The 27,686-nt window shown below is 61.3% G+C and overlaps 1 protein-coding gene across 20 annotated transcripts; it reads left to right on the forward strand.

Annotated features, from left to right (window-relative positions):
* Nucleotides 1-27,271, forward strand: CIC (capicua transcriptional repressor). Of its 20 annotated transcripts, none has more exons than XM_054463291.2 (21): nt 1-94; nt 3,284-6,087; nt 18,282-18,431; nt 18,517-18,751; nt 18,831-18,960; nt 19,056-19,238; nt 19,321-19,486; nt 20,399-20,601; nt 20,691-20,916; nt 21,336-21,439; nt 21,721-22,954; nt 23,046-23,233; nt 23,565-23,686; nt 23,780-23,946; nt 24,046-24,339; nt 24,436-24,761; nt 25,069-25,313; nt 25,411-25,565; nt 25,649-25,780; nt 26,080-26,211; nt 26,300-27,271. In XM_054463291.2, the coding sequence occupies exons 2-21, from the start codon at nt 3,294-3,296 to the stop codon at nt 26,665-26,667; spliced, it is 7,554 nt and encodes a 2,517-aa protein (XP_054319266.2). In that variant the 5' UTR covers nt 1-94; nt 3,284-3,293; the 3' UTR covers nt 26,668-27,271. The 20 variants fall into 20 exon arrangements, with proteins under 20 accessions (XP_054319266.2, XP_054319267.2, XP_054319272.2 ...); XM_054463292.2 differs by lacking the exon at nt 1-94 and adding an exon at nt 752-881; XM_054463297.2 differs by lacking the exon at nt 1-94 and adding an exon at nt 752-881 and having other exon boundaries at nt 25,414-25,565.
* Nucleotides 27,272-27,686: the final 415 nt, after the last annotated feature.

Here is a 27,686-nt window from a genome sequence, read left to right on the forward strand (position 1 = left end):
CGGGTGGCGGTTGGCTGCTCCTCGCACCTCCCCCTCGTGCCGCTACCGCTGCCACTGAGAGGAGCCACCGGCGACGCCAGAGCCAGGAATACGGGTGAGTCGGGGCCCTGGGTCTAAGATACTCCTGGCGTCCAGTGAGACTCACGACGAACTGCCCTTTTCGACTTTTTCTTCTCGCCGGGGTTCTTTGGTGCTCCAGGCACTCTGTCACATGGGAGTTGTAGTCTGCCTTGTACTGTCGGCTATGGGCCGAAGACGTGAGAAGACTACGATTCCCAGCAGGAATTGCGACTAGCCGGTCAACAAATGTTCGGGCCACGCCTTCTACCTCCGCTCATTGGACAACCTGTCCCTTAGCCCCTCCTCCTTTCAGTTCATTGGCTACTGTCCCTCACAGAGGCTGGGTTCCGGCCTAGGCTGCATGGCGACTGGGTACTGTATTTGTCATTTGGAACTAAGACGGCCTGCAATTGGACATGGCTGGTGTCCTTCACTTGTTGTAGGGTAGGGCCCTAGGCAAATCAGGCAGTCGTAGGCTCAGGTTGGTGTCGGTCCCGGAGGGAGGCCGGTCTTGGACTTTTGCCCCTCCCCCTAGCGCTGCCCGATGGGCCCAATTGGTCACCGCGAGCGTCGCTCGTCGTCGAGAGGCGGAGCCGAGCAGTCTGCGGATATCTATTGGTCTAGGCTGGCGCCGGTCAGCGGGGTTGTGATCGCTGATTGGCTGGCTCCTCCAGCTGTTGCAGGTCCATTCACCATTTTGTGTGTTGGAGTAAAAAAAAAAGGGAGAATCGAGAGGGAGAGCCGGAGGGGGGGCGGGGAGGGACCGGACCGGACCGAGCCGGGGCCACGGCCCCCCGCCCCGAAACCCCGCCGAGCCCAAGGTGAGGGGCGGGGCCAGGGCTGACACAGGAAAGGGGGGTCCGGGGGGCTGGGGGCCGAGAGGGGACAGGTGGCAGGGACGGGGAGGGGGTACAGGGGGAAAGGGGTGGGCGGAATGGTGGGAAGGGAGAAGGGAGTGGAGGAAGTGGTGGAGGTTTGACAGAAAAAGGGTAACTGGGGGAGGGGGTGGTGGGCAAAGAAGGGTAACAGGAATGGAGGGGTGACAGGACTAGATCAGGGTGACAGGGAGAGGGAGGGGACAGAGTTGGAGAGTGTGACAAGCAGAGGTGATGGGGAGAGAAGGTGACAGGTCCGGAGATGGCTGACAGGAGAGTGACTGGGAGGAATAGGTGACAGAGATAAATGGGGGTGACAAGGAGGGGGTGACAGGAGGGGGCCTAGGGCATTTTAACAGAGAGGTAGAGATAGAGGTAGTGACAGGATGGGAGAGAGAGTGTCAGAGAAGCTGGTGCCAGGAGGGCTAATGGGAACAGAGAGTATGAGACCCCAAAGAGCCAGGGCCTGGGTTGGCCTGGGCTCTGGGAGTTACTACTTAGATCTGAGGAAGGTGAGGGCCCCCGGGGCTTGGGTGGCAGTTATTCAGACAGGGTGGACAGGAAGAGAGTAGGCCCTAGAGGAAAGAAAGCAGCTCTGGGGTGAAGAGAGGCTGGGCCAGGCAGCAAGGTCTAGGGGGGCCAGGCGGCATAGTTGTAGGCCCTGGGTGGGGTATGCAAAGGTTTGTGTTTGGAAAAAACTGGAGCCAGATCTCAGTCCCCAACATGGTAGTCTAGTGGGTCAGCGGGTATTAGGTGGTGATGGCTGCCCAACTTCTGGGCATTTGGATGCCAGCCCCGGGTCGCCCTCCAGGCTCTGCCTGTGAGGACCCCAGGATTGGCCCAAGAAAGGGCAGGCCTGGGACTCCAGGGTCCACAGGAGGAGCAGGCCCCTAGTGAGAGAGCATGAGGTCAAGGGTCCCCCAGTAGCCGGAAGACTGAGTCGGGGTTGCCTCTCATTGTGTTTGGCTTATGGTTCTGGGCCCCCCAACCCTCCTAGAGGCCTCTGTTTTGGCCTCTCAGGTTCTCTTAGTCACTTCAGAGTAAAGTTTTTTCCCCTTTTCTTTTCTCAGGGCAGCTCGAAAGGGGGCGGGCAGTAATGACTGTTCAGGAAGTGGGTGAGGTTAGCCTGTTGGGCTTGTCCTGCTTTCTTTGACCTTATCCCACCTATCCCCACTTGGAGTTGGAGGGCATATTTGGGAGCCTGCGGGGGGCTAGCCGACTCAGCCACCCTGCCAGAGCCAGCTCAGCTAGGGCGGGGATGCATGCAGGCAAGAAGAGGGGGGCTGGGCTTGCGGGTATCACGCTGGGTGCTGTGGGGGGAGGAGCAGGCTCCCATCCAGTGGGACAGAGAAACCCTGGGGTGTAGCTCTGTGTCCCACTGTGTGATGACGTGTGCGTGCTTCTATGCGTGTGTGTGTGTTTGTGCGCGTGCGTGTGCTCATGCACGGCCCCGTGGCAGTGCTGGGTATGAGCTCTTGCCCCAGACATGCCCCTGCCTGCTCCCTGCCAGGATCTGGGGAGATGGCTGTACCTGGCAGCCCTGGGGTGCAGAGCAGAGTGGGCAGCCGTCCCTCGGGACTCTCAGCTGCCCACTTCTTCCCACAATGCCTGGCCATGCCAGGCCTCCCAGAGGGGCAGAGGGAGGGTCGGGGGGGGGGGGTGGAGAGAGGCTCATATCACAGCTCAGTCACCATCCTTTTTGTGAGTTGGTACTTGTGCATGTGTGTGTGTGTCTGAGTGCATGTACTCTGCATGGTGACAGTGCGAGTAAATGTGCCCTCTGGATCATGTGACAGGCAGCACACTGAAATGGTCAGGAGCACGGACTCTGGAGCCAGAGAGCCTGGGTTCAGACCCTAGCGCTGCTGTTTCCTACCTGGATGATCTTGGACAAGTTGCCTCATCTTTTTGTGGCTCGGTTTCCTCAGCTGTGAAATGAGGCTGATAGTAGCACCTGCTTTTAGGGCTGTTGTGAGGATGAAACGGGTTAATAAAGGCAAGCTTAGCATGGAGTTCAGGACACAGGGAGTGCTCCATAGGTGTGAACTGTTAGTGCTTTTGATGTCCCCTTGTGGCGTTCAGAACATGTGCTCTGTGTCCTCTGCAGAGCCAGCAGGTGTCTGTGAATGTTCCCCAAGGAGCCAGAGTGTGTATACTCAGGGGACTCAAGTGCTCACCTGTGCCTGATGCTGACTGGGGTATCACATGAGGGCAGCCAGAGAGGAGGCCTTGGGGATGGTGGGATGGAGACAGTAGACTCAGCAAGTGGGAAATCTTAGGGTACACTGGCTCTGGGGAGGGTTCCTGAGTTGCTCCACGTAATCCCTGTGTGCTCTTCCACCTTGCAGGTGGACAAAAATGAAGCCAATGAAGAAGGCATGCACTGGCCTTTCAGGTCCTGGCAGTGGCAGCAAGTCCCCCCCAGCCACCAGGGCCAAGGCTCTGAGGCGGCGAGGGGCTGGGGAGGGTGACAAACCAGAGGAGGAGGACGACGAGGCACAGCAGCCGCAACCACAGCCCGGGCCCGAAGAGGCTGAGGAAGGGGAGGAGGAGGAGGTTGAGCGGGGCCCTGGGGCTGAAGGTCCTCCACTGGAGCTGCACCCTGGCGACCCGGCTCCAGGCCCAGCAGAAGACCCCAAAGGGGATGGGGAGGCAGGCCGCTGGGAGCCCTCACTCAGCCGCAAGACAGCCACTTTCAAGTCTCGAGCGCCCAAGAAGAAGTATGTGGAGGAGCACGGAGCTGGCAGCAGTGGGGTGGGTGGGGCCCCTGAAGAGCGGGTGCGGACCCCTGAGGAGGCCAGTGGCCTGGCGGTGCCTCCACGACCACCCACCTCCACTCGTTCCTCCTCCACTGACACAGCCAGCGAGCACTCGGCGGACCTGGAGGATGAGCCGGCTGAGGCTTGTGGTCCAGCCCCCTGGCCCCCTGGCAGCACCAGTGGCAGCTATGACCTGCGGCAGCTGCGGTCCCAGCGGGTGCTGGCTCGGCGTGGTGACGGCCTCTTCCTGCCGGCTGTGGTGCGCCAGGTGCGCCGAAGCCAGGACCTGGGCGTGCAGTTCCCTGGTGACCGAGCCCTGACTTTCTATGAGGGGGTGCCAGGCGCTGGTGTGGATGTAGTTTTGGATGCTACACCCCCACCAGGTACCCTGGTGGTGGGCACAGCTGTCTGTACCTGTGTGGAGCCCGGTGTGGCTGCCTACCGGGAAGGTGTGGTGGTGGAGGTGGCAACCAAGCCAGCTGCCTACAAGGTCCGTCTCAGCCCCGGCCCCAGCTCCCAGCCAGGCCCACCAGGCAGCCTCCCGCAGCCCCCACAGCCACTGCACCGTGAGCCAGAGGAGGCCGTGTGGGTGGCCCGCTCCAGCCTACGCCTGCTGCGCCCACCCTGGGAACCTGAGACCATGCTGAGGAAGCCCCCTACAGGCCCTGAGGAAGAGCAGGCGGAGCCTGGGGCCACACTGCCACCCTGCCCTGCTGCCCTGGACCCCAAACAGCCCGAGGACGCTGAGGTCTCTAAGATCAGCTTTGGTGGCAACCTGGGTACTCACTGTGAGGAGGGCGAGGAGAAGCACCCTCCAGCCCTGGGTACCCCAGCCCTGCTCCCACTGCCCCCACCCCAGCTCCTGTCGCCGCCACCCAAGTCTCCAGCCTTTGTGGGCCCCGGCCGCCCTGGCGAGCAGCCCTCGCCCTGCCAGGAGGGGAGCCAGGGCGGCAGCCGCAGCAGCAGCGTGGCCTCCCTGGAAAAGGGGACAGCACCGGCAGCCCGGGCCCGCACGCCACTGACAGCCGCCCAGCAGAAGTACAAGAAGGGCGATGTGGTCTGCACACCCAGCGGAATACGAAAGAAGTTCAACGGCAAGCAGTGGCGCCGGCTGTGCTCACGAGATGGCTGCATGAAGGAGTCACAGCGGCGAGGCTACTGCTCACGCCACCTGTCCATGCGAACCAAAGAGATGGAGGGCCTGGCAGACAGTGGGCCTGGGGGGGCGGGCCGGCCCGCGGCCGTGGCAGCCCGTGAGGGCAGCACGGAGTTTGACTGGGGTGATGAGACGTCGAGGGACAGTGAGGCCAGCAGTGTGGCGGCTCGTGGAGACTCACGGCCACGCCTGGTGGCCCCTGCTGACTTGTCACGCTTTGAGTTCGACGAGTGTGAGGCGGCCGTGATGCTGGTGTCGCTGGGCAGCTCGCGCTCAGGCACGCCCTCCTTCTCACCTGTCTCCACTCAATCGCCCTTCTCGCCAGCCCCGTCACCCTCACCCTCGCCACTCTTCGGCTTCCGCCCTGCCAACTTCAGCCCTATCAACGCCTCGCCAGTCATCCAGCGCACTGCAGTCCGCAGTCGCCACCTGAGCGCCAGCACCCCTAAGGCAGGCGTGCTGACGCCACCAGACCTGGGCCCCCACCCACCGCCACCTGCTCCCCGAGAGCGCCACTCCTCTGGAATTCTACCCACCTTCCAGACCAACCTGACCTTCACCGTGCCCATCAGTCCCGGGCGACGGAAGACAGAGCTCTTGCCGCATGCAGGGGCCTTGGGGGCCCCTGGCTCAGGGGGTGGAGGAGCTGCCCCAGACTTTCCCAAGAGTGACAGCTTAGACTCTGGTGTGGACTCAGTGTCCCACACACCTACACCCTCCACGCCGGCTGGCTTCCGGGCCGTGTCCCCTGCTGTGCCCTTCTCTCGCTCCCGCCAGCCCTCACCATTGCTGCTGTTGCCCCCACCCGCCGGCCTGACCTCAGATCCAGGGCCCTCTGTGCGCAGGGTGCCTGCTGTGCAGCGGGACTCACCTGTTATTGTCCGCAACCCTGATGTGCCACTGCCCTCCAAATTCCCTGGGGAGGTGGGCACTGCTGGTGAGGTGCGGGCTGGGGGACCTGGGCGGGGCTGCCGTGAGACCCCAGTGCCCCCTGGGGTGGCCAGTGGGAAGCCTGGCCTGCCCCCACCTCTGCCAGCCCCCGTGCCCATCACTGTGCCTCCAGCTGCACCAACTGCCGTGGCCCAGCCGATGCCCACCTTTGGCCTGGCGTCTTCACCCTTTCAGCCTGTGGCCTTCCACCCCTCACCTGCTGCCCTGTTGCCCGTTTTGGTGCCCAGCAGCTATACCAGCCACCCTGCTCCCAAGAAGGAAGTCATCATGGGCCGGCCTGGAACAGGTAAGAGGTGGAAGTGGATGGGCTGCACCAGGCTCACCTCGTAGAGGGCCTCTTGCAAGCTGAACTCTCAAGAGGTGAGCTCCTCACCTGGGGAGGGCTTCAAGGGGAGGCCGGCCTCCTCTCTGCACAGATGTTGCAGTTGGAATTCACATGTCAGGAAAGGGATTGGACTTTTAAGGCTCAAAGCACCGTTTCCAGAGGCCGCCTGTCAGAGAATGTGGTCCCAAGAGGTCTGTCAGTCAGCAAACCTTTATTGAGTGCAGACTGAGTCAGGTCTCCATGGAGCTGATGGGATAAGAGAATGATAATTGTGGCAACAGCTTCCATGTCTTGGGGGACTGGGTGAGGGCATTGCCATGGTAAGCACTGCATGTAGGTGAGCTTGCCAAATTTTCACATCCACCTCATAGAGTGCTTACCACCTGTTCTAAAGACCCTTTTCAAATATTAGCTCATTTTATCTTCACAGCCACCCTAACAGGAAAGTGCTATGATTATGCTTCTTTAGAGGAAACTAAGGCCAGGGTCACAATTTGCCCAGGGTTACATGGCTAGTAAATCCTGGAGCAGCCCTCAAACCCAGGCAGGCTGGCCCGTGACCACGTGGTCATAGTGCTGGATTACAGATGGGCAGATGGAGGCTCTAACAGGTCCTTCCCAGGAGGTGGCAGGACCAGGACTGGAGCCCTCATCTTTACCACTGTGTCCAGTAAACATCACAGGCACGGCCATGGAAGGCAGCGGGGGTGTGCTGGGCACTTCTCCAGGTGTGAATCTAGCCTGGCTGCCCTGAGGACAGGGCGTGTAAGCCAGGAGTTGAAGGATGTGTGGGAACCTGCAACCGTGGGGTGGAAGAGCCTCCTGGAAGGAGGGCGATGGGACAGCCCTGAGGCCGGAAGGAGCACAGCCTAGGAGGGGAAGAGGGAAGGCCAGGGTGGCTGGAGAGCTGAGGCTGGGAGTGGGAGAGTGGCATTTCTGAGATGGTGTTGGACAGCCACGGACCCAGGCCAGGCTGGGCCTTGTAGGAGCAACACAGAGAGGGTGACAGACCTGTCAGAAGCTCCTTCCTAGCATTTCTTTCTTATTTGTTTATTTATGTGTGTATTTTTTTATTTTTATAGAGATGGGGTCTTGCTATATTGCCCAGGCTGGTCTCCAATTCCTGGGCTCAAGCAATCTTCCTGTCTTGGCCTCCCAAAATGCTGGGATTACAGGTGTGAGCCACTGCACCCGGCCTTATTTATTTTTATTTATTTATTAATCTACTGTTGATTCAGGGCCTGGCCCTGTGCTATGCCTGGCCCTGTGCTGGATGGTGCTGAGGACACAGCCCTACTTACACAGGGCTCACAGCCTCTGGAAGAGACAGACCCCTCCCTAGACAGTAACAGTCTGGGGTGGTCAGGGATGGGGTGGAGGAAGCCAGGAGGCCGTGGGAGCCCAGAGAGGATGCCTGTCCAGCCTGAGAAGTCAGGGAAGGCTTCTTGGAAGAAGGGCCAGATGCCTATGAACTGAAACCTGAAAGGTGTGCAGATGTGAGTCCGGCAGGGTAGGCAGGAAGGATCTGCAGGCAGAGGAAAGAGTTTGTGCAAAGGCCTTAAGGCAAAAGCAAATATTTGTAAGATGCTGAATCTGCAAAGTCAAAGGCTCTAGATAGCGGGTGAGTGTTGGGTATGTGTGGCTGGATTGGTGAGCAAGGGTCAGATCAGAGAGGACCCTTAAGTAAGATCATTATGAACTGTATCCTGAGGGTACTAGGGAGCCATGGAAGGTTTTGAGCAGATTCAACCACTGCTGCACCATAGAGGGTGTGTTTGAGTCTCTGAGGCCAGAAGCAGGGAGACCAGGGAGGAAGGAGGCTGGGTGTGGATGTGGGTAGGAGCCGCTGTGGCTTGGGCTGGGGCAGGAGCCCTTTCAGGAAGGAGCACTGGCCTGGCCCTGCCCTTTTGGGGCTCCAGCCCAGGCCAGTCCCGAGGGACAGGGCACAGGGACATGGGCTATGCCTGCCCCTGATGTTCATATACAGAACTGAGGCTGTGAGCTGTGTGTTTCACCCTGACGCCAACATTTTTTACATTTGTTGTTATAGGTGGTACAAGCAAAATTTCACAGCAGGGATTTCTGTCCTTAGGCAATGAAGAAACTAAATCAGACGGTCTCTAACCACTCCCCTACCCTTCACCCCCGCATATGCCCACAACCCCCAACATGGCCCCTACAGCATTGTCTCATGTGGCCGCTCCTGCTGTGTGGTGCAGGGGATGCTGAAGCTTACCAGAGTAGGCCCAGCAGGGCTCTTGTTACCATTTTCCAGATGAGGAAAAGTGAGGCCCTGACAAATGGAGAGTCTTGATTGAGGCCAGCCAGCCAGTGAGGGGCAGGATGAGAGCCTTGAGTCATCTCCCAACCTCTAGACTGTGGGACTCTCACTACCAAAAGTGGCAGTAATAATAACTCACCGAGCAGCACTGGTGATGCACGTGCCTGGCACACCTCAATGAGTCCTGCTGAGCCTTTATTCCCTGAATCCTCACAATGCCCCAGGCTACTACCATGATTATTAGTTCCATTGGACAGAGGAGGAAACCATAGCATGAGAGGCTAAGTGACTTGCCCGGTCCCCCAGCTAGGAAGAGAGAGAGCCAGGATTTTGAGACAGAGTCTGGCTCTGTCACCCAGGCTGCAGTGCAGTAGCGCAATCTTGGTTCATTGCAACCTCTGCCTCCTGGGTTCAAGCGATTCTCCTGCCTCAGCCTCCCGAGTAGCTGGGATTACAGGAGTGTGCCACCACGCCTGGCTAATTTTTGTACTTTTAGTAGAGCCGAGGTTTCACCATATTGGCCAGGCTGGTCTTCAACTCCTGACCTCAGGTGATCCTCCTACCTTGGCCTCCCAAAGTGCTGGGATTACAGGCGTGAGTCACTGCACCCAGCTGTCAAGAGCCAGGATTTGAACTCAGACTGTCTGGCTCCAGATCCCAGGCCCTTAAGCACTTTCAATAATAACAATGATAACAATAATACCTACTCTACCGAGCGAAGACTGTGTGCCTAACCCCGGGCTTGGGGCCGTTTCATCAGCTCCGCCTGATGCTGTGAAGCAGATTGCCAGGCCTGTTGTCCAGGGGTAGACTGAGGATCAGAGAAGGGAGGCCCCTTGCTGGGGGCCACCTGGTTGTCATAACTTGTCCAGTGCCTATCCTGGCAGTTCTGAGGAGCGCCTCCCTAACAACACCCATGCTGAGGTTTCCAGGCTGCCTTCAGGTTCCTGAACAGCCGGCCCTTTCATTCTTCTCCCAGAGGCCTCCCTAAGCCCTTGGGAGGTAGGCAGCTTGGAGCCTTCTCCCCATGGGGCCCAGATAGGGCAGACCGTGTTCAGTGGTATAGTGAGGTTGCAGGCCTGGTCCCTTCTGCTGGCCCGTGCCAGGGCCTGACCCTCCATCAGAGGGCAGCAGGTGTGAGGGGGCGGCCCAGGGCAGCCTGCCTGCTCCTGCCCCCAGCCAGGCATTTGCTTCCGCTGGGGGACTTGCTGGGGCAGGCGGCTGGCATTCTCCACATTCTGCGCATGGCATGGCCAGCCAGCTGCTGTTGCCACCTCCCTCTGAATCTTCCCGCCTGCTCCCCAGGAGAGGATCCCGCCCCAGGGCCTGCAGCCCCAATCCAGGAGGCCAGATGTCTCAGCCCCATTCCTGGTATGGCCTCCCTCCCAGCTCCCAGCTTCCTGCCTGGCTTCCCCTTGTTGACAGGCGTTGCTCCTTCTCCTGGGCCTCTGTCTGGCGGTCTGGCTCTGTCTGTCTGTCTTATCCTTGGCTTCCTATATCTCTCTCTGGTCTCTTATTTCTAGGTCTATACGTGTGTCTCTCTTTGGACCTCTGTTTGTCTGACTCTTCTTTGAGTCTGGGGGCTCCCTATGCCTTCCTGGGTTTGTCCCTCTCTGGACTTCAGTCCTTGTCTGAGCTTTCAGCCCACCCTCTTTCTGTTTTGGCTGCCAGTCTTGGCATCCTGTGTCTCTGGGCCAGCCTTGGCCTCTCTTTGGCCTTCCTACTCCCACTCTTTAGATGGACTTGCTGCCCCCATGCCAGCCTCCCAGCCCCACCCTGTGCATATCAGGTGTTCTGTTCTTTTAAGACAGTGGGCAGTTGCCAAGCACCAGGTCTCCTACTTCCTTCTTGGGGAGTGTTGGGAGGTTGTCCAGGCCAGGGAGCCCCCTCTTGCTCTTTGACAAATTAACTGCCTACTACTGTCCCTGAAATCTGCTGAGATGTGCTGAGATCCATCCTGCAGACCCATCCACCATCCAAGCACCTGTTCCCAAGACAGGCAGGAAAGCGGGGGCTGTATGGACCAAGCTAGGAGATCCGGCTGTAGGGGGCGGCAGGAAAGAAGCTTCAGTGCCCACCCACCTGCCAGAGGGCATGACCCAGGTCATCCTACCTCCCCCGTTACCCCTTGCCTTTCATTTGATGCCAGCTTCATTGAAACGAGTCTCAGATATAGTGCACCCCAATGGGTAGGGCCTCAGAGACAAGGCAGTACCCACCAACTATGCTTGGGCAGGTGGGGAAAAAGAGGGGCCAAAGGGGTTAAGCCTGGGTTTCCTGAATCCCCAGATCCAGGTACTGCCCACCATAATTTCCATTTTGTCTCAAACAGTGAACCCTATCTCCACCAGCAAGAGCCAGCTCCCTCCTCATTCCTCTGCCAGGCCCAGGGCTGAGCAGTCCTGGGGCAAGTGGGTGAGGAAGGCAGATGTGGATGCAGGCACAGGCAAGGATGAGCCCAGGGAGGTACTGAGTCTGGGGAAGCCAGGGGGCAGGGACAACTCAGTGGTTCATGGGGGCTGATAAGGGAGGATCAGGTAGGTTTCTCATTGGAGGTGACATTTGAGCTGAAGTATGAAGAATGAGTAGATTTCAGAATAGTCAAAGAAAGGAAAAGGCAATTCCACCTGAAATAGCTGCATGAGCAAAGACCAGGAGGAGTGAAAGTGCATGAACTCCGAGTGGCTAGTTGAGGCTGGAGCTGACACCAGAGTCCAGGCTTAGCAGAAGGGTGCCGTGGACGACAGGCCCAGCCTGAATGCCAGGCTGAGAAGCTGGGGCTCTACGCGGGCCAATAAAGAGCCAAGAAGGCATTTAGAGCAGGGGAGGGAAAATGTTGGATCTAGGTGTCAGAGACCCCTGGAGACCGCCCTGGAAAGGCAGGAGTTGGGAAGAAGATGGCTTGGGGAAGAGGAGGAGAGGAGGAAGAGCTTGTGAAGTTGCAGGAGTGAGTCTTGGTAACTTTGTAGAAGAGACCCCAGCTCCCCCAGCTTAGCAGCCCCCAGCACCAGGAGCTGCGAGGCGTCAGGCTGCCTCCTGGCGGCAGGCGGCGGCGGGACAGCAGGCGCGCGCATGCGCGGCAGAGGGGATTGAGGGGTACGTCCGGGAGCCCCCGGCGCCCGGGTATTAATGGCTCCATTAGTGGCCGGGAGGGAGGCGCATTAGCGGCGGCGACGGCGTCTGGCTCCCATTACCACCGGCGGCAGCGGCTGCACCGCAGGCGGCTGGACCCTAGCCCGCCGCGCCGCCTCCTCCACCCCAACCCTATCCCCTGTTCCCGCTCCCCACGAGGGCCCGGGCAGGGAACTCCCGTCCCCCTATTTCGGCGGAAAAGCTGATTGTGAAGCCAGATAGATTTGGGTTCAAATCCCGGCCGTGCCACCTCGCGGCTGCAAGATGCTATCCCCCCTCTGAGCCTGTTTCTTGCGAAGTAGTCGGAGAAACCGGGTGCTCCGGGGGCTGTGTAGAAGCGGACTGGCACCCAGCGAGGGCCGCGCCCAGCCCCCGCTGGCACCCAGGGGTGTGGGTTCCCGCGCGCCCCTGGGTGCAGGCCTCCTGTGTCGGGCCTCCGTCCTTCCCATTGGCTGCTGTCTCGCCCGCTGACTGCTGATTGGCCGAGACCTTCCTCTCCGCCCCTGAGCGATTAACCCCTGCGCGGCCGCGTCCTCGGGCTGGGTGGGGGACCCTCCCTCCCACCGCAGACAGCTCGGGTGCCAGCTGGCCGGCGCCCCGCCGCGGCCCGCGTGGGTGTCAGGCCGGCCGGGCACCCGCCCGCCCTCCCTGCACAAAGCGGCTTTGTGGGGCCTGCCGGGGGTTGGCTGGGGGCCAGGCGGCGAGTGGAAAATCTCGTGAGCGCGGGGAGGGGAGGGGAACGCAGGGCGGCGCCCCCTCCTCTGCTCGGGCCTTGGCGCCTCCCTCAGCCCGCGCCGACCAACCCTCCCAGCCCCAGAGCCTGTACACCCCTTTCCCGCCCCCGCACCTTCCCTTCCCCAAACCCACGTCTCTCAACCCCCCCACCCCCGCATCCCACCCATCTCCCAATCCCTGGGGACCATCCCCCACACACTCTCCCCAGTCTCTCTTTTCCTCCTGGTCCCCCTGCCTACCCCAGCCCCACTCACACTGACTCACCCCAGCGCTATTTTTAGCCCCCCATCCTTGCCGAGCCGCGCCAGCCCAATCCTGGGCTCGTTCCCCAGGCAACCCTGGCCGTCGCCGACGCCGCCCGGGGTGGGTGGGTGGGTGTGTATGTGGAAAGCGGGTGAGGGGAGCTGGGGACACCGGGGTGGTGAGCTGAGGCGGGGACCCGGGCCTGGAGAGCAGGGTGGGGAGCCGCAGGCGGCCGGCAGGGGTGCGGTGCCTCGCGGGCTCAATAAATGGGCCCCATGAGTTTAGAGTGCGCGCCTGCCTGTCCCTCAGTCTGTCAGCATCCCTGGCTGCTCGCCCCAGGCCTTTGGGCAGGCCTCAGCCTGTACCGCCCGCCTGGGTGGCTGTTGATGTCTTCGTCTGGGTTCCCTGTCCCCAGGCCTGGGTGTGGTGGCACAGTGGGGGCTGTTTAGGGGCGGTCCTTCTGTGGAGTTGGTTAGGGGTTGGTGCAGGGGGTGGCTGCCATCACAGTCCTGCTCAGTACCTTTTTCCAACTAGGGAGGCCCCAGTTAGGGTTGGGAATGGCAAGAGAGAGGGAGCTGTCTAGGGATAGGACCTGCTCCCTCCCCTCTGCTCCTAATCCACCCCCACCCAGGGTTCCTCCACCCTGAACAATAGAAGCTAAGTATAGGGCTGGCCCAGCGCCCAGGGCAGGGGGGCCCTTCCCGCCCGGATTCCCGCCCCTCCCTGCCAGGCTAGGCCCCCACTTGGTTGTACCCTGCCCCGAACGGGGCCTCTTCCCATCTCTCCTCCGTGGGCACTGTGTCTTCTACCAGATGTGCACCCCTCCCAGATGTGTGGGGCCCTCCTTCCCTCCTGTGCCATGCCTGGCTCTTTTTCTCAACCAACAGAAGTGGGGAATCTGGGGGGGCAGAGCTCCTCTGAGCTCTGTCCTTGGACTGTATTGCAGTAGAGAAGGGGTTAACTTGCCAGTAGGTGACTCACTCACCGGTGGGGAGAGGAGGGGGCAGTGGTGGGGGCAGTGGTGGGGAGATAGCGGGCCACATTGATTTCAGTCTCAATTCGTGCCTCACATTGCAGTCCCTGGGGCAGTGAGGTAATGGAGGGTCTGAGTCTGGGGCTGCATAGGAAGGAGGGGTCAGTCACCTAATAGTCCCTCTGGTTGCCCCTCCAGGCTCACAGCCAAGTGTCTGGCCCTGCAGTCTCTGGAGGTCAGAGGGCTACAGACCTTCCCTTCCCTTTTAGGCTCAGGTTACCCAGTTTTTGCCCCCTCTCCATTCCTTCAGCTCTGTCAGTGGATGAGGCAGGTTGGGGAAAGGGCTCGTCTGCTCCTGTCGACCATCCAACCTGTGTAAGAGCCCAGTCTTGGTCCATCTGAGCCTGTGCAACCTTTACGTGCCCAAGTGTGTGACCCCAGTCCTGTGCCTTTACTGGGTATGGCCCCAGGGCCCCTCTTGGGTGATCCAGGGCCTCTGGGTCTCTGCCAGATGGGCTCCACATCCTTGCCTATGTCTTCGTGTGAGCCCCCCTCACCTTTCTGTGGTCCACGTGGTTCTGTATCATTATCTAACTATATTCCCCAGCCTCTGTTTGAAGTTCCCTCCCTGGGTCCACCCTGAGGTTAAGCCTTGAGTAATGGAAACAGCACTTGAGTTGGAGCTCTGGGCTGGTACATCTTGACTGCATGATCTTGCCACAATTTATTCAATCTCTGAGGCTCATTTTCTCACCTGAACAATGGGTGTAATAAAGCATACCTCCCTAGGTGGCTGTGAGGATTCAATGAACCAGATAATACATACAAGCTCCCAGCACACAGCAGCCCCAGTAAGTGTTAGTTTCCTTTCTTCCTGGCCCTTTTTTTCTCGGGGGAGGGGGGGGCGGGGTTAGTGGGTGGTTGGCAGAGTAGTGTGGTGGGGCCAGCCATGGTGTGCTCTGTGGTTCCCTGCCTTATGCTGCTAGACAGAGGGTCCAGAGTGGCCAATGAGTGTCAGGGTGGGTGGCTGAATGATGGCGGTGGCCCCTGAGTTCTGTATACCTGATGGGCCTGGGTACTGAAGCAGGTGGCGCCCATTAGAGTAGGATTATATAGAGGGTGGGGTCGGTATGATGGTGTCTGTGAGAGCTGAGTGTGCACTGGGGATAGGAGGCGCTTTGTGAGTGCTAGGAAGGCTGTGTGTGTGACGGAGGAGTGTGTGGTTGTGTGGGAGGGGTGTGGAGTGTGTGTAGTGGACAAGCAGGGCTATGCTGAGTTCCTCCTGTTTGACATGTTGTCTGTTTGCATGATTCATGTGGGCTGGTGGGGGTTCGATGAGGATGCGGGTTGGCGAGGCATGTGTGACAGGGCATGGATGAGATGGGTGATGTGAACAGGATGGGTGAATGCACGATGGTGGGTGGGGAGCGATGGACCGTGAGCATGTGAGGTTGTACATCTGTGTGAGCAGGTATGTGAGGTGTGACAGTGTGGGTGTAAGACAGAGGGCATATGTGCCCGTGGGGTGTGTAGGAGATAATGGGTGTGGCACGAAAGTGTGTCTGTGTATGTCTGTGAGGAGTGTGAGTGTGAGTAGGTGAGGGCTCAGGATGCCTCGCCCAGCCCTACGCGCAGTTTGTCTGCCCAGCGGGGCCAGGCGCACCCAGGCGGGTGTGCGGGAGGCGGGCCGAGCCGCGCGTGAGCGTATTCCTCGCGCGGACTGGACACACAACAGCACCACGCAGAACCCAGGGACCTCCGCAGCGCGGCGCCCCGAACCGCCCCCCTGGCTCGGTGCCTTTACTGCAGTGCGCCCTCCCTGCCGCCCTCCTACCGCGGCCCCGCCCCCGGCCGGCTCGGGGCCAACCGGAGCCCGCCCCGCCCTGCCCTTATTTGCATATGACTGACGTTCCCCCGGGGCAGCCAATGGGGGCGGGCGCGGCGGGGCCTGACCCGCGCGCGGCGGCGGCAGCCAATGGGCTCACGCGCGGGGGGCCGGGCTTGCGCGGAAGGCCGCGGGGGAAGCGGGGAAGGGGCGGGGGGAGGCGCGGCGGGGGGAGGGGAGCGCGTAGTAGTGGCGGGGCGGGGAGGCGGCGGTGGTTCGGCGCGGGGCTCGCTCGGAGCGCACGGACGCACGCACGCTGGTCCGTCTGCCTGCCCGGGGCCGGAGGTCGACCCGGCGCTGAGCCTCGGGCCCAGGGCCCGGAAAGGCGGGGCGGCGGCGCCGGCAGCCGGGGCGCACGGGGCCAGAGCCGTTACCCGCCGGAGCTGCGAGGGAGGGAGGGAGGGAGCGAACGAGCCAGCGAGCGGGGAAGGGAGGGGGCCGCCCCCGCGCACGCGCGCCGCGCCCCGCCCCGCCTGCCCCGCCTGCCCCGCCCGCCGGACTCCGCGAGGGAGGAGGGAGAGGGAGGGGGCGGCGCCGATGGCCCCCGTGCCGCGCGCCCCGTGACGGCCCCCGCGCGCGCCGGGGGGCGGGGCGGGGCCGGTGCGCGCTGACCTCCCCCGCCCCCCGGGCGGCGGGAGGCAGGCGGCGCTGTGCGCAGGCGCGCCCAGCGGAGACCCCCGCGTGGGGCGGCCGGAGGGGGGCGGCGGGGGGGGGCATGCGGCGACGGCCTCCCGCTCCCCCCGGGCCCAAGCGGCGACGGCCGAGGAGCGGGCTGCGGGCGGAGCGGCGTCGGCCGCTGAGGAGGTGCGAGCCCCTGCCGGGTCTCCCCTGCGCCGGACCATGTATTCGGCCCACAGGCCCCTGATGCCCGCGTCCAGCGCGGCCTCCCGTGGCCTCGGCATGTTCGGTCAGTAGCGCCTGGGCCCTGGGACTGCAGGGGTCAAGGTGTCGGGGTGCTAAGTGCGGAGTAACGGTGATGGGGGTATAGTAGGGGAGAGAACAGTAGAGGTAGAGTAAAGGGATGACGGGGAAAGTTACGGAGCTTGGCCGGGCCGAGTGGTTAGTGATGGCAGGTGGGAGTGTAGCGGAGTGGGGCGTATCTGGGGACAGCTGTGATGTTAAAGTGATGGGATGGCACAGGTTCGCTGTAATAGAAAGGTGAGGGGTGCAGAGTAACTGGCTCTGGAGCATGGGGTAGAATAGGAACAGCACGAGACCTGCTGGTCCTAGGGGAGGAGGCTTGGATTGGGTAGTGGGGCTAAGGACAGGGCTCAGGAAGCGAGTGAGGCACTGTTCGCTGAGATCAGAGTGACGGGCTGCAGTGTGTGTGGTGTAGTTTGCAGAGAGCGCGACACCTAAGAACCTGGAGGGTTGTGCACTGGGGAGGGGTTCAGGAGGGAGCAGGACCAAAGGACTGCCCTCCATTGTCTGCTGGGTCCCTTTTCCCCACCCCCCAGAAAAGAGGAGGCCCTGATGGGAAAGATCTTTGCAAAGAGAGGCACAGATCTAAGTCCCTGGAGGCTTTTATATGGGGTTGGAGGGCCCAGTGGGTTTTCAGGGGTAAGGGACAGGGTCATCGTAGTCTTGAGTGCTCTTCAGTGCTGTCTTCGTGATCCCAGTCCCTTGTTTCCTGAGGTCTACTTTTTCCTTTGTCAGCCCCTCACAGAATCAGGTCTCGAGGCCAGTGCCTCGCACAGAGCTCCCCCCGTCCAGGCTTCTGAAGGCATGGGGAGGTCACCTCAGGTCAGGTTGATCTGGATCAAGGGAAGGCCTGGAATGATGGAGAGCAGGGCTAGGGCGGTTCCCTCCTCCCTTCTTCATCTTCCCCGAACAGGGGCCTCTCTCCTCTGCTGGTTCCACTTCCCCCAGGGAGCCAGGCAGTGCGAGGGGAAGCCCACTCGTATCCTAGGCCCGCCCCAAAAGTCCAGCCAGGGGTAGGTCCCAGCCTAGGGCTTGCTCTTCCACCACCCACCTCTTGGGGCTGAAGGTTGGACCCCTGGGACCAGCCTCTTGGTGAGGGAGCATCTTCCTGTGCATATCCTCAAGGAAACACCTGGCATTTGTGCCCTTTCTGGGTAGAGACTTGTTACAATTCTCTCTTCTGGCCCATTGTCTGTGGTTTTTCTTCCAAGGAGTTTACCACACCCTCCCCTGTTTTGGGCAAGGGGGCTGGACCCTGGACTACAGATAAGCCGAGGGGCTGATGGGGAAGGGAGGCTGGGAGGCCGATTTCTGGATGGTGCATTCTCTTTGTGGGGGCAAAGGAGAGAGCTGCTGGAGCCACCTGTGCCCAGCCAGGAAGGGCAGGTCTGTCACTCTGTGTTTGTGGTGGGGGAGGAAGGCAAAGACAGGACCTCTCCCACACCACAGTTGTAAGAGACCCCACAGCCTGTGCATAGTGAACGGAGAGTTGGTGGGGAGGGGACGTGGGGCCGTATGCCTCAGGAAAGGGAAAGAGAGCATGAGGCCAAGGTGAGAGGCTGTGTTGGGTGGCGACTGGGCTGCTGGGAATGTGGCATGACGGGGGTGGGGGTCCCAGCCCATAGAGGTCTGGGGCCTTGGGAGTGTGGGATGGCAGCCAAGCATGACCTGGTTTGTGGCAGGAGCAAATCGTTCCTCTGGCCTGGTCCCTGGTGGCAGGGCTGGTGGAGATTGGTGGGGGGAGGAGTGGGGCGTGAGTACTATTTCCCTTCCCCGCTTCTGTTTTCTTTTTTATAAATCTAGAAACCTTTCAGGGAGGAGTTTTTCCTGAGTGACGTTGCATGGACGAGTCCAAGAGGCTCTGGTGTTGGGGGTGGGGGGTAGACAAAAGGGGTGGGGCTACCTCATCTAGGGTGGGGAAGAACTTGAGTTAGGGTTGGGGCCAGGCTCTCCTGCTGCACAGCTCACCTGGCTCCTTTCCACAGTGTGGACTAATGTGGAACCTCGCTCTGTGGCTGTGTTCCCCTGGCACTCCTTAGTCCCCTTCCTGGCACCCAGCCAGCCTGACCCCTCCGTGCAGCCGAGCGAGGCGCAGCAACCTGCCAGCCACCCAGTGGCCTCCAACCAGAGCAAAGGTGAGGGCTGGGGGGGACTAGGGGGAGGCAAGGGTGTGGGGTCCAGGTAGCCTAGGAGCCCTCTGATCTACCTCTGTGTCCCCAGAACCTGCTGAGTCGGCAGCTGTTGCTCATGAACGGCCACCAGGTGGGACAGGGAGTGCTGACCCTGGGCGGCCCCCTGGAGCCACATGCCCTGAGAGCCCAGGACCCGGACCCCCACACCCTTTGGGGGTGGTGGAACCTGCTAAGGGTCCGCCTCCCACCACGGAGGAGGAGGCCCCCGGCCCCCCAGGAGAGCCCCGGCTGGACAGTGAGACAGAGAGTGACCATGATGATGCGTGAGTTCCCTGAGGCCTGGGACTTGGGGGTGGGATGGCCAGAGACATGGCCCTCACTGTCCCTGCTGCCCTGCCGCAGCTTCCTCTCCATCATGTCTCCTGAGATCCAGTTGCCTCTACCGCCCGGAAAACGTCGGACCCAGTCCCTCAGTGCCCTACCCAAGGAACGGGACTCATCTTCTGAGAAGGATGGACGCAGCCCCAACAAGGTACTTTATCCCTGCCTGTCCCGTGCTCACCCCGTGGCCACCCACACCTGTCTCCCAGGTCCTAACTGTCCCGCCCTGGGCTGTGTTTAATGCAGCGGGAGAAGGACCACATCCGGCGGCCCATGAATGCCTTCATGATCTTCAGCAAGCGGCACCGGGCCCTGGTCCACCAGCGTCATCCCAACCAGGACAACCGGACCGTCAGCAAGATTCTGGGCGAGTGGTGGTACGCCCTGGGGCCCAAGGAGAAGCAGAAGTACCACGACCTGGCCTTCCAGGTAATGCTGCTGCCTCTTGGCTCCTCCCAGCTTCTTCTGGTGGGGTGGGTGAGTGAAGGGTTGCCCTGCCCTCTCCTGCCAGGTGAAGGAGGCCCACTTCAAGGCCCACCCAGATTGGAAGTGGTGCAACAAGGACCGAAAGAAGTCCAGCTCAGAGGCCAAGCCCACGAGCCTGGGGCTGGCAGGAGGGCACAAGGAGACGCGGGAGCGGAGCATGTCGGAGACGGGCACTGCTGCTGCCCCTGGGGGTTAGTCAGACCCTTGGCTCTCCCACCCTGCCAACTCCCTCCCCGAGAGCCACCAGCTACGCCCTTGCTTGCTCCTCCCCTGCCCCAGCAGCTCCTCTCTGCTCTATCGCTTTTATTTGGCGACCCTTATCCGTAAAGGAACCGGCAGTTGATCCATGTGAAGGAGCCAGGGAGATCCAGACAGATACTAAGATTCCCAAACAGCAATCTCATTATCAACTGTTGTTTAATGAGTGTTTACTATGTGCCAGGCACTACAGGGAATATAAGTTCTAGTCTGCAAAACCCCATTCTATTCTAGAAGAAGAAACTGAGGTTCAGAGAGGCAAAATCACTTGCTTAAAGTCATTAAGCAAGTGACAGAGCCAGAATGTAAACCCCAGTTTGGCTGGCCCCCAGCACCATAGTTGGAGCCACTGCAGCTCGCAAACACCCCGATGGGCTGCTTGCACTTACTGAGGGTGTCTGGTGTGCCTGGCGGTGTTCTGGGACACATTTTTGGAGTGAGCCTATGGGTATGGCAGTTCTGTGAGGTTAGATGGATAGTTGCTATGGATATGCACTTCTATGAGAGTGGGGACACTAGTTACTTCCTCTTTGAGATGAGGGAACCGAGTCTCAGGCCAGCGGTTGGCTAGCCAGCACCACATGAACCTCTCTCCAGGCCTCCTTACTTTCAGGAGGGCTGCCCCCCAGGGAATGGGCCTGCTGCAACCCCAGAGGGCAGGAATCAGCAGGAAGGAGATGCTGGACTGGTAGTGGGTGGTGGTTTTTTTTTTTTTTTTTTACCAAGTGGCCCAGAAATTCCAGCCTGCTTCTGCCTAGTGCCTAGAAATGTCTATGGGTTGTTGGGCCAGTCTAGGTGCTGGTGACAGGCTTACTGACTGTCATAGCGCCCCCTCCACTTTACAGTGTCCTCTGAGCTCCTGTCCGTTGCAGCCCAGACACTCCTGAGCTCAGACACCAAGGCTCCGGGGAGCAGCTCCTGTGGGGCAGAACGGCTACACACAGTTGGGGGACCTGGCTCAGCCCGGCCCCGAGCTTTCTCCCACAGTGGGGTACACAGCCTGGACGGCGGAGAAGTAGACAGTCAGGCGCTACAGGAACTGACGCAGGTCTGGGGTGCAGGCCCCCTGGGGGGTTGGGCGGGGAGCCTGTCCAGGGCAGCAGCCCCGCTGAACCCTCCCTGCCACCTATCCTGCAGATGGTGTCTGGCCCTGCATCGTACTCTGGCCCAAAACCTTCTACCCAGTATGGAGCTCCAGGACCGTTTGCAGCCCCCGGTGAGGGAGGTGCCTTGGCGGCCACTGGGCGGCCCCCGCTGCTGCCCACCCGAGCTTCTCGTTCTCAGCGTGCGGCCAGTGAGGACATGACGAGTGATGAGGAGCGCATGGTCATCTGTGAGGAGGAAGGGGATGATGATGTCATTGGTGAGCATTGCAGGGCCCAGAATCTTGCCCAGGACCCAGCAGGCCAAGGCTCAGAGGGTGGGCAGAACTTGGATCCAGGCCCCTAGGCCCCTTTGATTTCTTTTCCACTTGGTTTATGGTTGCATGTGGCCAGTTCAGGCCCTGCCAAGTAAACCCAGCCCTGCCCTCAGGAAGCCCCCAGCCCTGCAGGAAATCTGGAGGACGGGGGCATGACCAGATCTTCAGGTGCAGTATTAGGGGCTCTTTCCTGCAGGCTCATAGGCTCCTGCATGTGGGCACAGCCGTGGGCTGAGGAGTAGCCTTCCTGGACAGCACTCCCTGCCGGTTTGGAGCAGAGCTGAGATCCAGGCTCCAGACTATTTCTCCTGGGTCCCCTTGCATCTAGCCCCCTCCCCATACTGTTCCCTCCACTCCCTCAGCTGACGATGGCTTCGGCACCACTGACATTGATCTCAAGTGCAAGGAGCGGGTGACCGACAGCGAGAGTGGGGACAGCTCTGGGGAGGACCCAGAGGGCAACAAGGTGAGGGCTTGGGTCATGGTGCTGTCCCATCACACTCCCTCCTAAGCCATGGGAATGTCTGTTTCTCCCGGGCTTGAGAGAAGGGGAGATTAAGGTCCAGAGAGGGCAAGCTGCTTGCCCTGTGGGGAGTTGGGTCATAGCCAGCATGAATTGAGGCCTTCAGCTGGCAGGGGTGCAGCCCTAGGCTGGCCTGGCTGACAGGCTGGATGGGCATGGCTAGGGGGCTGCTGTCGAGGTGTCAGAGTGTCCTGACCTGGGGTGTCTTCCTTCCTTTCATGCAGGGCTTTGGTCGGAAGGTGTTTTCACCTGTGATCCGTTCCTCCTTTACCCACTGCCGCCCCCCACTGGACCCTGAGCCCCCAGGGCCCCCGGATCCTCCTCTAGCCTTTGGCAAAGGCTATGGTTCTGCCCCATCCTCCTCTGCATCCTCGCCTGCTTCCTCCTCAGCCTCGGCAGCCACCTCCTTCTCACTGGGCTCAGGAACCTTCAAGGCCCAGGAGTCTGGTCAGGGCAGCACAGCGGGCCCCCTACGGCCCCCACCCCCTGGGGCTGGGGGTCCAGCGACACCTTCCAAGGCAACCCGGTTCCTCCCAACGGATCCTGCCACCTTCCGGCGCAAGAGACCTGAAAGTGTGGGTGGCCTGGAGCCACCAGGCCCCTCAGTCATCGCGGCCCCTCCCAGCGGAGGAGGAAACATCCTGCAGACACTGGTGCTGCCCCCAAACAAGGAGGAGCAAGAGGGCGGCGGAGCCAGAGTGCCCTCCGCCCCCGCCCCATCACTGGCCTACGGGGCCCCAGCGGCTCCCCTGTCCCGTCCTGCTGCCACCATGGTCACCAACGTGGTGCGGCCTGTCAGCAGCACTCCTGTCCCCATCGCCTCTAAGCCCTTCCCCACCTCTGGCCGGGCTGAGGCGTCTCCAAATGACACAGCAGGTGCCAGGACTGAAATGGGCGCTGGGTCTCGGGTGCCTGGAGGCTCCCCGCTGGGTGTCAGCTTAGTGTATTCGGACAAGAAGTCGGCAGCAGCCACCTCACCAGCCCCACACTTGGTGGCTGGACCCCTGCTGGGCACTGTGGGGAAGGCGCCTGCCACTGTCACTAATCTACTGGTGGGCACCCCGGGGTATGGGGCCCCTGCGCCCCCTGCTGTCCAGTTCATTGCCCAGGGGGCCCCTGGTGGTGGGACCACTGCGGGCTCAGGAACAGGTGCTGGGAGTGGCCCCAATGGGCCAGTACCCCTGGGCATCCTGCAACCAGGTGCCCTGGGCAAGGCTGGGGGAATCACCCAGGTACAGTACATCCTGCCCACGCTGCCCCAGCAGCTTCAGGTGGCACCTGCCCCAGCACCAGCCCCTGGGACCAAGGCAGGGGCTCCCAGCGGCCCTGCACCCACCACCAGCATCCGTTTCACCCTCCCACCGGGCACTTCTACCAACGGCAAAGTCCTGGCTGCCACTGCACCCACTCCTGGCATCCCCATCCTGCAGTCTGTACCCTCCGCCCCACCCCCCAAAGGTGAGACCTGGGCTGGGCAGCACTAGGAGAGGGGCCATAGTCCTGTTTGGCTCCCTTGTAACCTTTTCCTTTCTTGCCTCTTAACTTCCAGCCCAGTCAGTTTCTCCCGTGCAGGCCCCGCCCCCGGGTGGCTCAGCCCAGCTGTTGCCTGGGAAGGTCCTAGTGCCTCTGGCTGCCCCTAGCATGTCAGTGCGGGGTGGAGGGGCCGGCCAGCCGTTGCCACTGGTGAGCCCGCCCTTCTCAGTACCTGTGCAGAATGGTGCCCAGCCCCCCAGCAAGGTGAGGGTCTGCCTTTCTCTCCACCTGCTGGGTGTTGGCCCCTGTACCCCATCATTTCTTTGTCTTTATTTCAGTCTTTTCTCCTTTTCTGTGTATCTGGTTCTCTGTCTTGCCATCTTCCGTGATGTCTCTGTGCATCCTGACTCTCTCAAGTCCTCAGTATCTGTACTCCTCTGTGTCCCCACCTCTCACTGTCATCTTGCCCATCCTGTTCTCACCACAAGTTCTGTGTTCCTTGCTTTTGCTTAGAGTCCCACTTGAGGTCTTGGTCTTCCCCTGCCCCGGTCTGGGGCCACAGCTCACCCTGGCCTATGGGTGCCCTTCTCCACAGATCATCCAGCTGACCCCGGTGCCTGTGAGCACACCCAGCGGCCTGGTGCCGCCCCTGAGCCCAGCCACACTCCCTGGACCCACCTCACAGCCTCAGAAGGTCCTGCTGCCCTCTTCCACCAGGTAATTGCAGCTGAGCCCATACTCAGAGGCCAGGGAAGGGGTGGGGCGGGGCCGGCTTACCTCACTCCTCCCCATTTCCTCTCCCTGCGGCAGAATCACCTATGTGCAGTCAGCGGGCGGGCACGCGCTGCCCCTGGGTACCAGCCCTGCGTCCAGCCAGGCTGGAACAGTCACCTCGTACGGGCCCACGAGCTCTGTAGCTCTAGGCTTCACCTCGCTGGGGCCCAGCGGCCCCGCCTTCGTGCAGCCCCTGCTCTCAGGTGAGGGGCAGCCTGGCAGGCAGTGCTGGGGACCCAGGGTGGGGCTGAGGCAGTCCAGGCCCTAACTTGGTCTCCTGCTTCTCCTTCTCTGTCTCTCAGCAGGCCAAGCCCCACTGCTGGCTCCCGGTCAGGTGGGCGTGTCGCCTGTGCCCAGTCCCCAGCTGCCGCCTGCCTGTGCAGCCCCTGGAGGTCCTGTCATAACAGCATTTTACTCTGGCAGCCCTGCACCCACCTCCTCAGCATCCCTGGCCCAGCCATCTCAGGCCCCCCCAAGCCTGGTCTACACTGTGGCCACCAGCACAACCCCACCTGCAGCCACCATTCTGCCCAAGGGCCCGCCAGCCCCTGCCACTGCCACCCCAGCCCCGACTAGCCCTTTCCCCAGTGCCACAGGTAGGTGTCAGATCAACCCAGAGCAGAGCGAGTTGGGGGATCCAGGGGATGTGCTCCAGTCAGGCCTGGCTCAGCAAACACTTTTCTCCCCACTAGCAGGTTCCATGACCTACAGCTTAGTGGCCCCCAAGGCCCAGCGGCCCAGCCCGAAGGCCCCCCAGAAAGTGAAGGCAGCCATCGCCAGCATTCCCGTGGGGTCCTTTGAGGCAGGTGCCTCTGGGCGGCCTGGCCCTGCACCCCGGCAGCCTCTGGAGCCTGGCCCAGTCCGAGAGCCAACTGCCCCAGAGTCTGAGCTTGAAGGGCAGCCCACACCACCAGCCCCTCCACCCCTGCCAGAGACCTGGACTCCCACAGCCCGGAGCAGCCCCCCACTGCCCCCACCTGCTGAGGAGCGGACCAGTGCCAAGGGTCCTGAGACCATGGTGAGCGCCTGCAGGCTGTGGGGCTCCCACTGCCACTTGGCTGTGCCCCTCCGTTGATGTCTTTGCTTTTCTGTCCTACTCTTCCCTCCATGCCTGTGTGTCTCTCAGGTTAAAGGGTCCCCTCTGTCCCTTCTGCCTGCCTGTGTTGTCTCCTCTCCCATCTGAGGCCCCTGTCTTGGCCTTCCTGAGGCCGTGTGACGGCCTTCTCAAGGGTTTGCTGGGTGGGCTCAGATCCAACTCTTTGTTTCTGGCCTTTGCCCTAGAGTCTGAGCTGTGTTCTCCATCTCCCTGCCCATCTCCACCCCAGGCCAGCAAATTCCCCAGCTCATCTTCAGACTGGCGCGTCCCTGGGCAGGGCCTGGAGAATCGTGGGGAGCCTCCCACTCCTCCCAGCCCGGCCCCAGCTCCAGCCGTAGCCCCTGGTGGCAGCAGTGAGAGCAGCAGTGGGCGGGCAGCCGGGGACACCCCCGAGCGCAAGGAGGCGGCTGGTACTGGCAAGAAGGTGAAGGTGCGGCCCCCGCCCCTGAAGAAGACCTTTGACTCTGTGGACAAGTGAGCATGGGCAGGGGCCTTGGTGGAGCGTGTAGGGTGGCGGGAGTGGGAGCAGCTGCAGGCTGAGGCGGGGGAGGTGACCCTGCCGGCCCTCCAGCAGGGTCCTGTCAGAAGTGGACTTCGAAGAGCGCTTTGCTGAGCTGCCTGAGTTTCGGCCTGAGGAGGTGCTGCCCTCCCCCACCCTGCAGTCTCTGGCCACCTCACCCCGGGCCATCCTGGGCTCTTACCGCAAGAAGAGGAAGAACTCCACGGGTAGGCGAGCATCGGACACCCAGGGTCCTTAGGTGGAGGGCAGACTGGGGCCACCTGCACTGAGTCTGCTTCTGTTTGGCCAGACCTGGATTCAGCACCCGAGGACCCCACCTCGCCCAAGCGCAAGATGAGAAGACGCTCCAGCTGCAGCTCGGAGCCCAACACCCCCAAGAGTGCCAAGTGCGAGGGGGACATCTTCACCTTTGACCGTACAGGTGCCGTGGTGGGCAGAACTTTGGGGGCCTGGGGGCCTGCAAGAGGAGTGGGTCTCTGGAAGGCGGTTAGAGAGTGGGAGAGGTAGGGTGGGTCCATCCGGGCTGGGAGGAAGCACAGCCTGTCAGTGGTGGGTTCTGGAGTCTGGCAGGCCCCTAGGTTGCCCTGTGACTGTGGGCGGGACCCCTCTCTGACTCCCCTGTGAAATAGAATGCAGTGAGGGCTCGGGTGGGCACTCAGACGGTGGCAGGAAGGCCCTGCCGCTGCTGCAGCCTTGCCATGCTGCCTGTGCCCTGCACAGGTACAGAAGCCGAGGACGTGCTCGGGGAGCTAGAGTATGACAAGGTGCCATACTCCTCCCTGCGGCGCACCCTGGACCAGCGCCGGGCCCTGGTCATGCAGCTCTTCCAGGACCATGGCTTCTTTCCGTCAGGTGAGCCTGTCTCGGAGTCTTGGGGTCACTCGGGTGGGACTTACCTGCACATCTCATCCTGTGCTCCCCACCGTTTTTCTATCTCCAGCCCAGGCCACAGCCGCCTTCCAGGCCCGCTATGCAGACATCTTCCCCTCCAAGGTTTGTCTGCAGTTGAAGATCCGTGAGGTGCGCCAGAAGATCATGCAGGCTGCCACTCCCACGGAGCAGCCCCCTGGAGCTGAGGCTCCTCTCCCTGTACCGCCTCCCACTGGCACCGCTGCTGCCCCTGCCCCCACTCCCAGCCCCGCGGGGGGCCCTGACCCCACCTCACCCAGCTCGGACTCTGGCACTGCCCAGGCTGCCCCGCCACTGCCTCCACCCCCAGAGTCAGGGCCTGGACAGCCTGGCTGGGAGGGGGCTCCCCAGCCCTCCCCCCCACCCGCAGGTCCCTCCACAGCTGCCACAGGCAGGTGAGGGACCCCTGAGAAGATCCCAGGACTTATAGTACCCCCTCAGGACATGGACAGTATGTGGGGGCAGGAAGGTTATCTCCTCCCGGGTAAAGCCATTTCGTCCTCTCCAGTTTGGGGCGGAATGAGGCCTGCTCCTTTGTAAATACCCCCTTCCCTCGAAGCTCCCTCCCAGTGCTGGGGGGCAGCTGAGGGGCTGCAGGGGCAGTCTCCCTCCTCCAAGCCCCTGTACATAACCTGGAGCGTGTGACCTTCAGAGCTTTTCACTTTATGCAAAATGGCTCCTGTGAGGGCTGCAAGCTGGAGGGTGGTGCGGGCCTTGGGCCACAGGGAGGCGCCTGTGGAATAGGGGGAGTTCATGCACCCCTTTTTTCCCCAGAGGGGCTGGACTCAGGTTAGTTTGGGGGTGGGGGCTCCTGCACTTTGCCACAGGCACGGGGAGGGTTTTCTCCTCACCCCCTCTGCCCTCCCAACTTGGGTTGTACTTTCTAAGAAGGTGATTCCCCCTGCCCTTGCCCCCTTCCCCAGAACAAAACATGTTGATCATGTGCAATATTTCTTACTGTGCCGAGAAGCCGCAATGAGCGAGATTAAAGCTGTTTAACACACCTGTGTGGCTGCAGGCTCTTAACAGGGAGGGCTGTTGGTTGTACCAGTCCTGTCCTGAGTTGTCATGGAGCAGCAGGCTTTCCATGAGGTGGGGGCAACAATTCCGGTGCCACTGCCCCCAACTTCAGAGGAACCACATAGGCCAGGTCCCTGACTTACTGTGGACCAGATGGCCCCTCTCCAGTTTAGGAGCCTGTGTGCTCAGGGAGCCTCAATGCCTGCCAGCCCTGTTCTCAGCCACTGGACTGTGAGTTTGGGGAAGGCCTGAGGCAAGATGCCACTGGATGGTTTACCCTCACTGGCTCTGGGGTCATTTGTACTCAGGAAGCAGGTCCCAAGAGGTCCTAGCCCAGAGGTGGCAGTGGGTGGGAGGGAGCCTAGTCTACCTGGAGTACCCTTGGTCCTCAGTGTGAC

Source organism: Pongo pygmaeus, chromosome 20 (assembly GCF_028885625.2).
Source record: "Pongo pygmaeus isolate AG05252 chromosome 20, NHGRI_mPonPyg2-v2.0_pri, whole genome shotgun sequence".
Taxonomy (NCBI): Eukaryota; Metazoa; Chordata; class Mammalia; order Primates; family Hominidae; genus Pongo; species Pongo pygmaeus.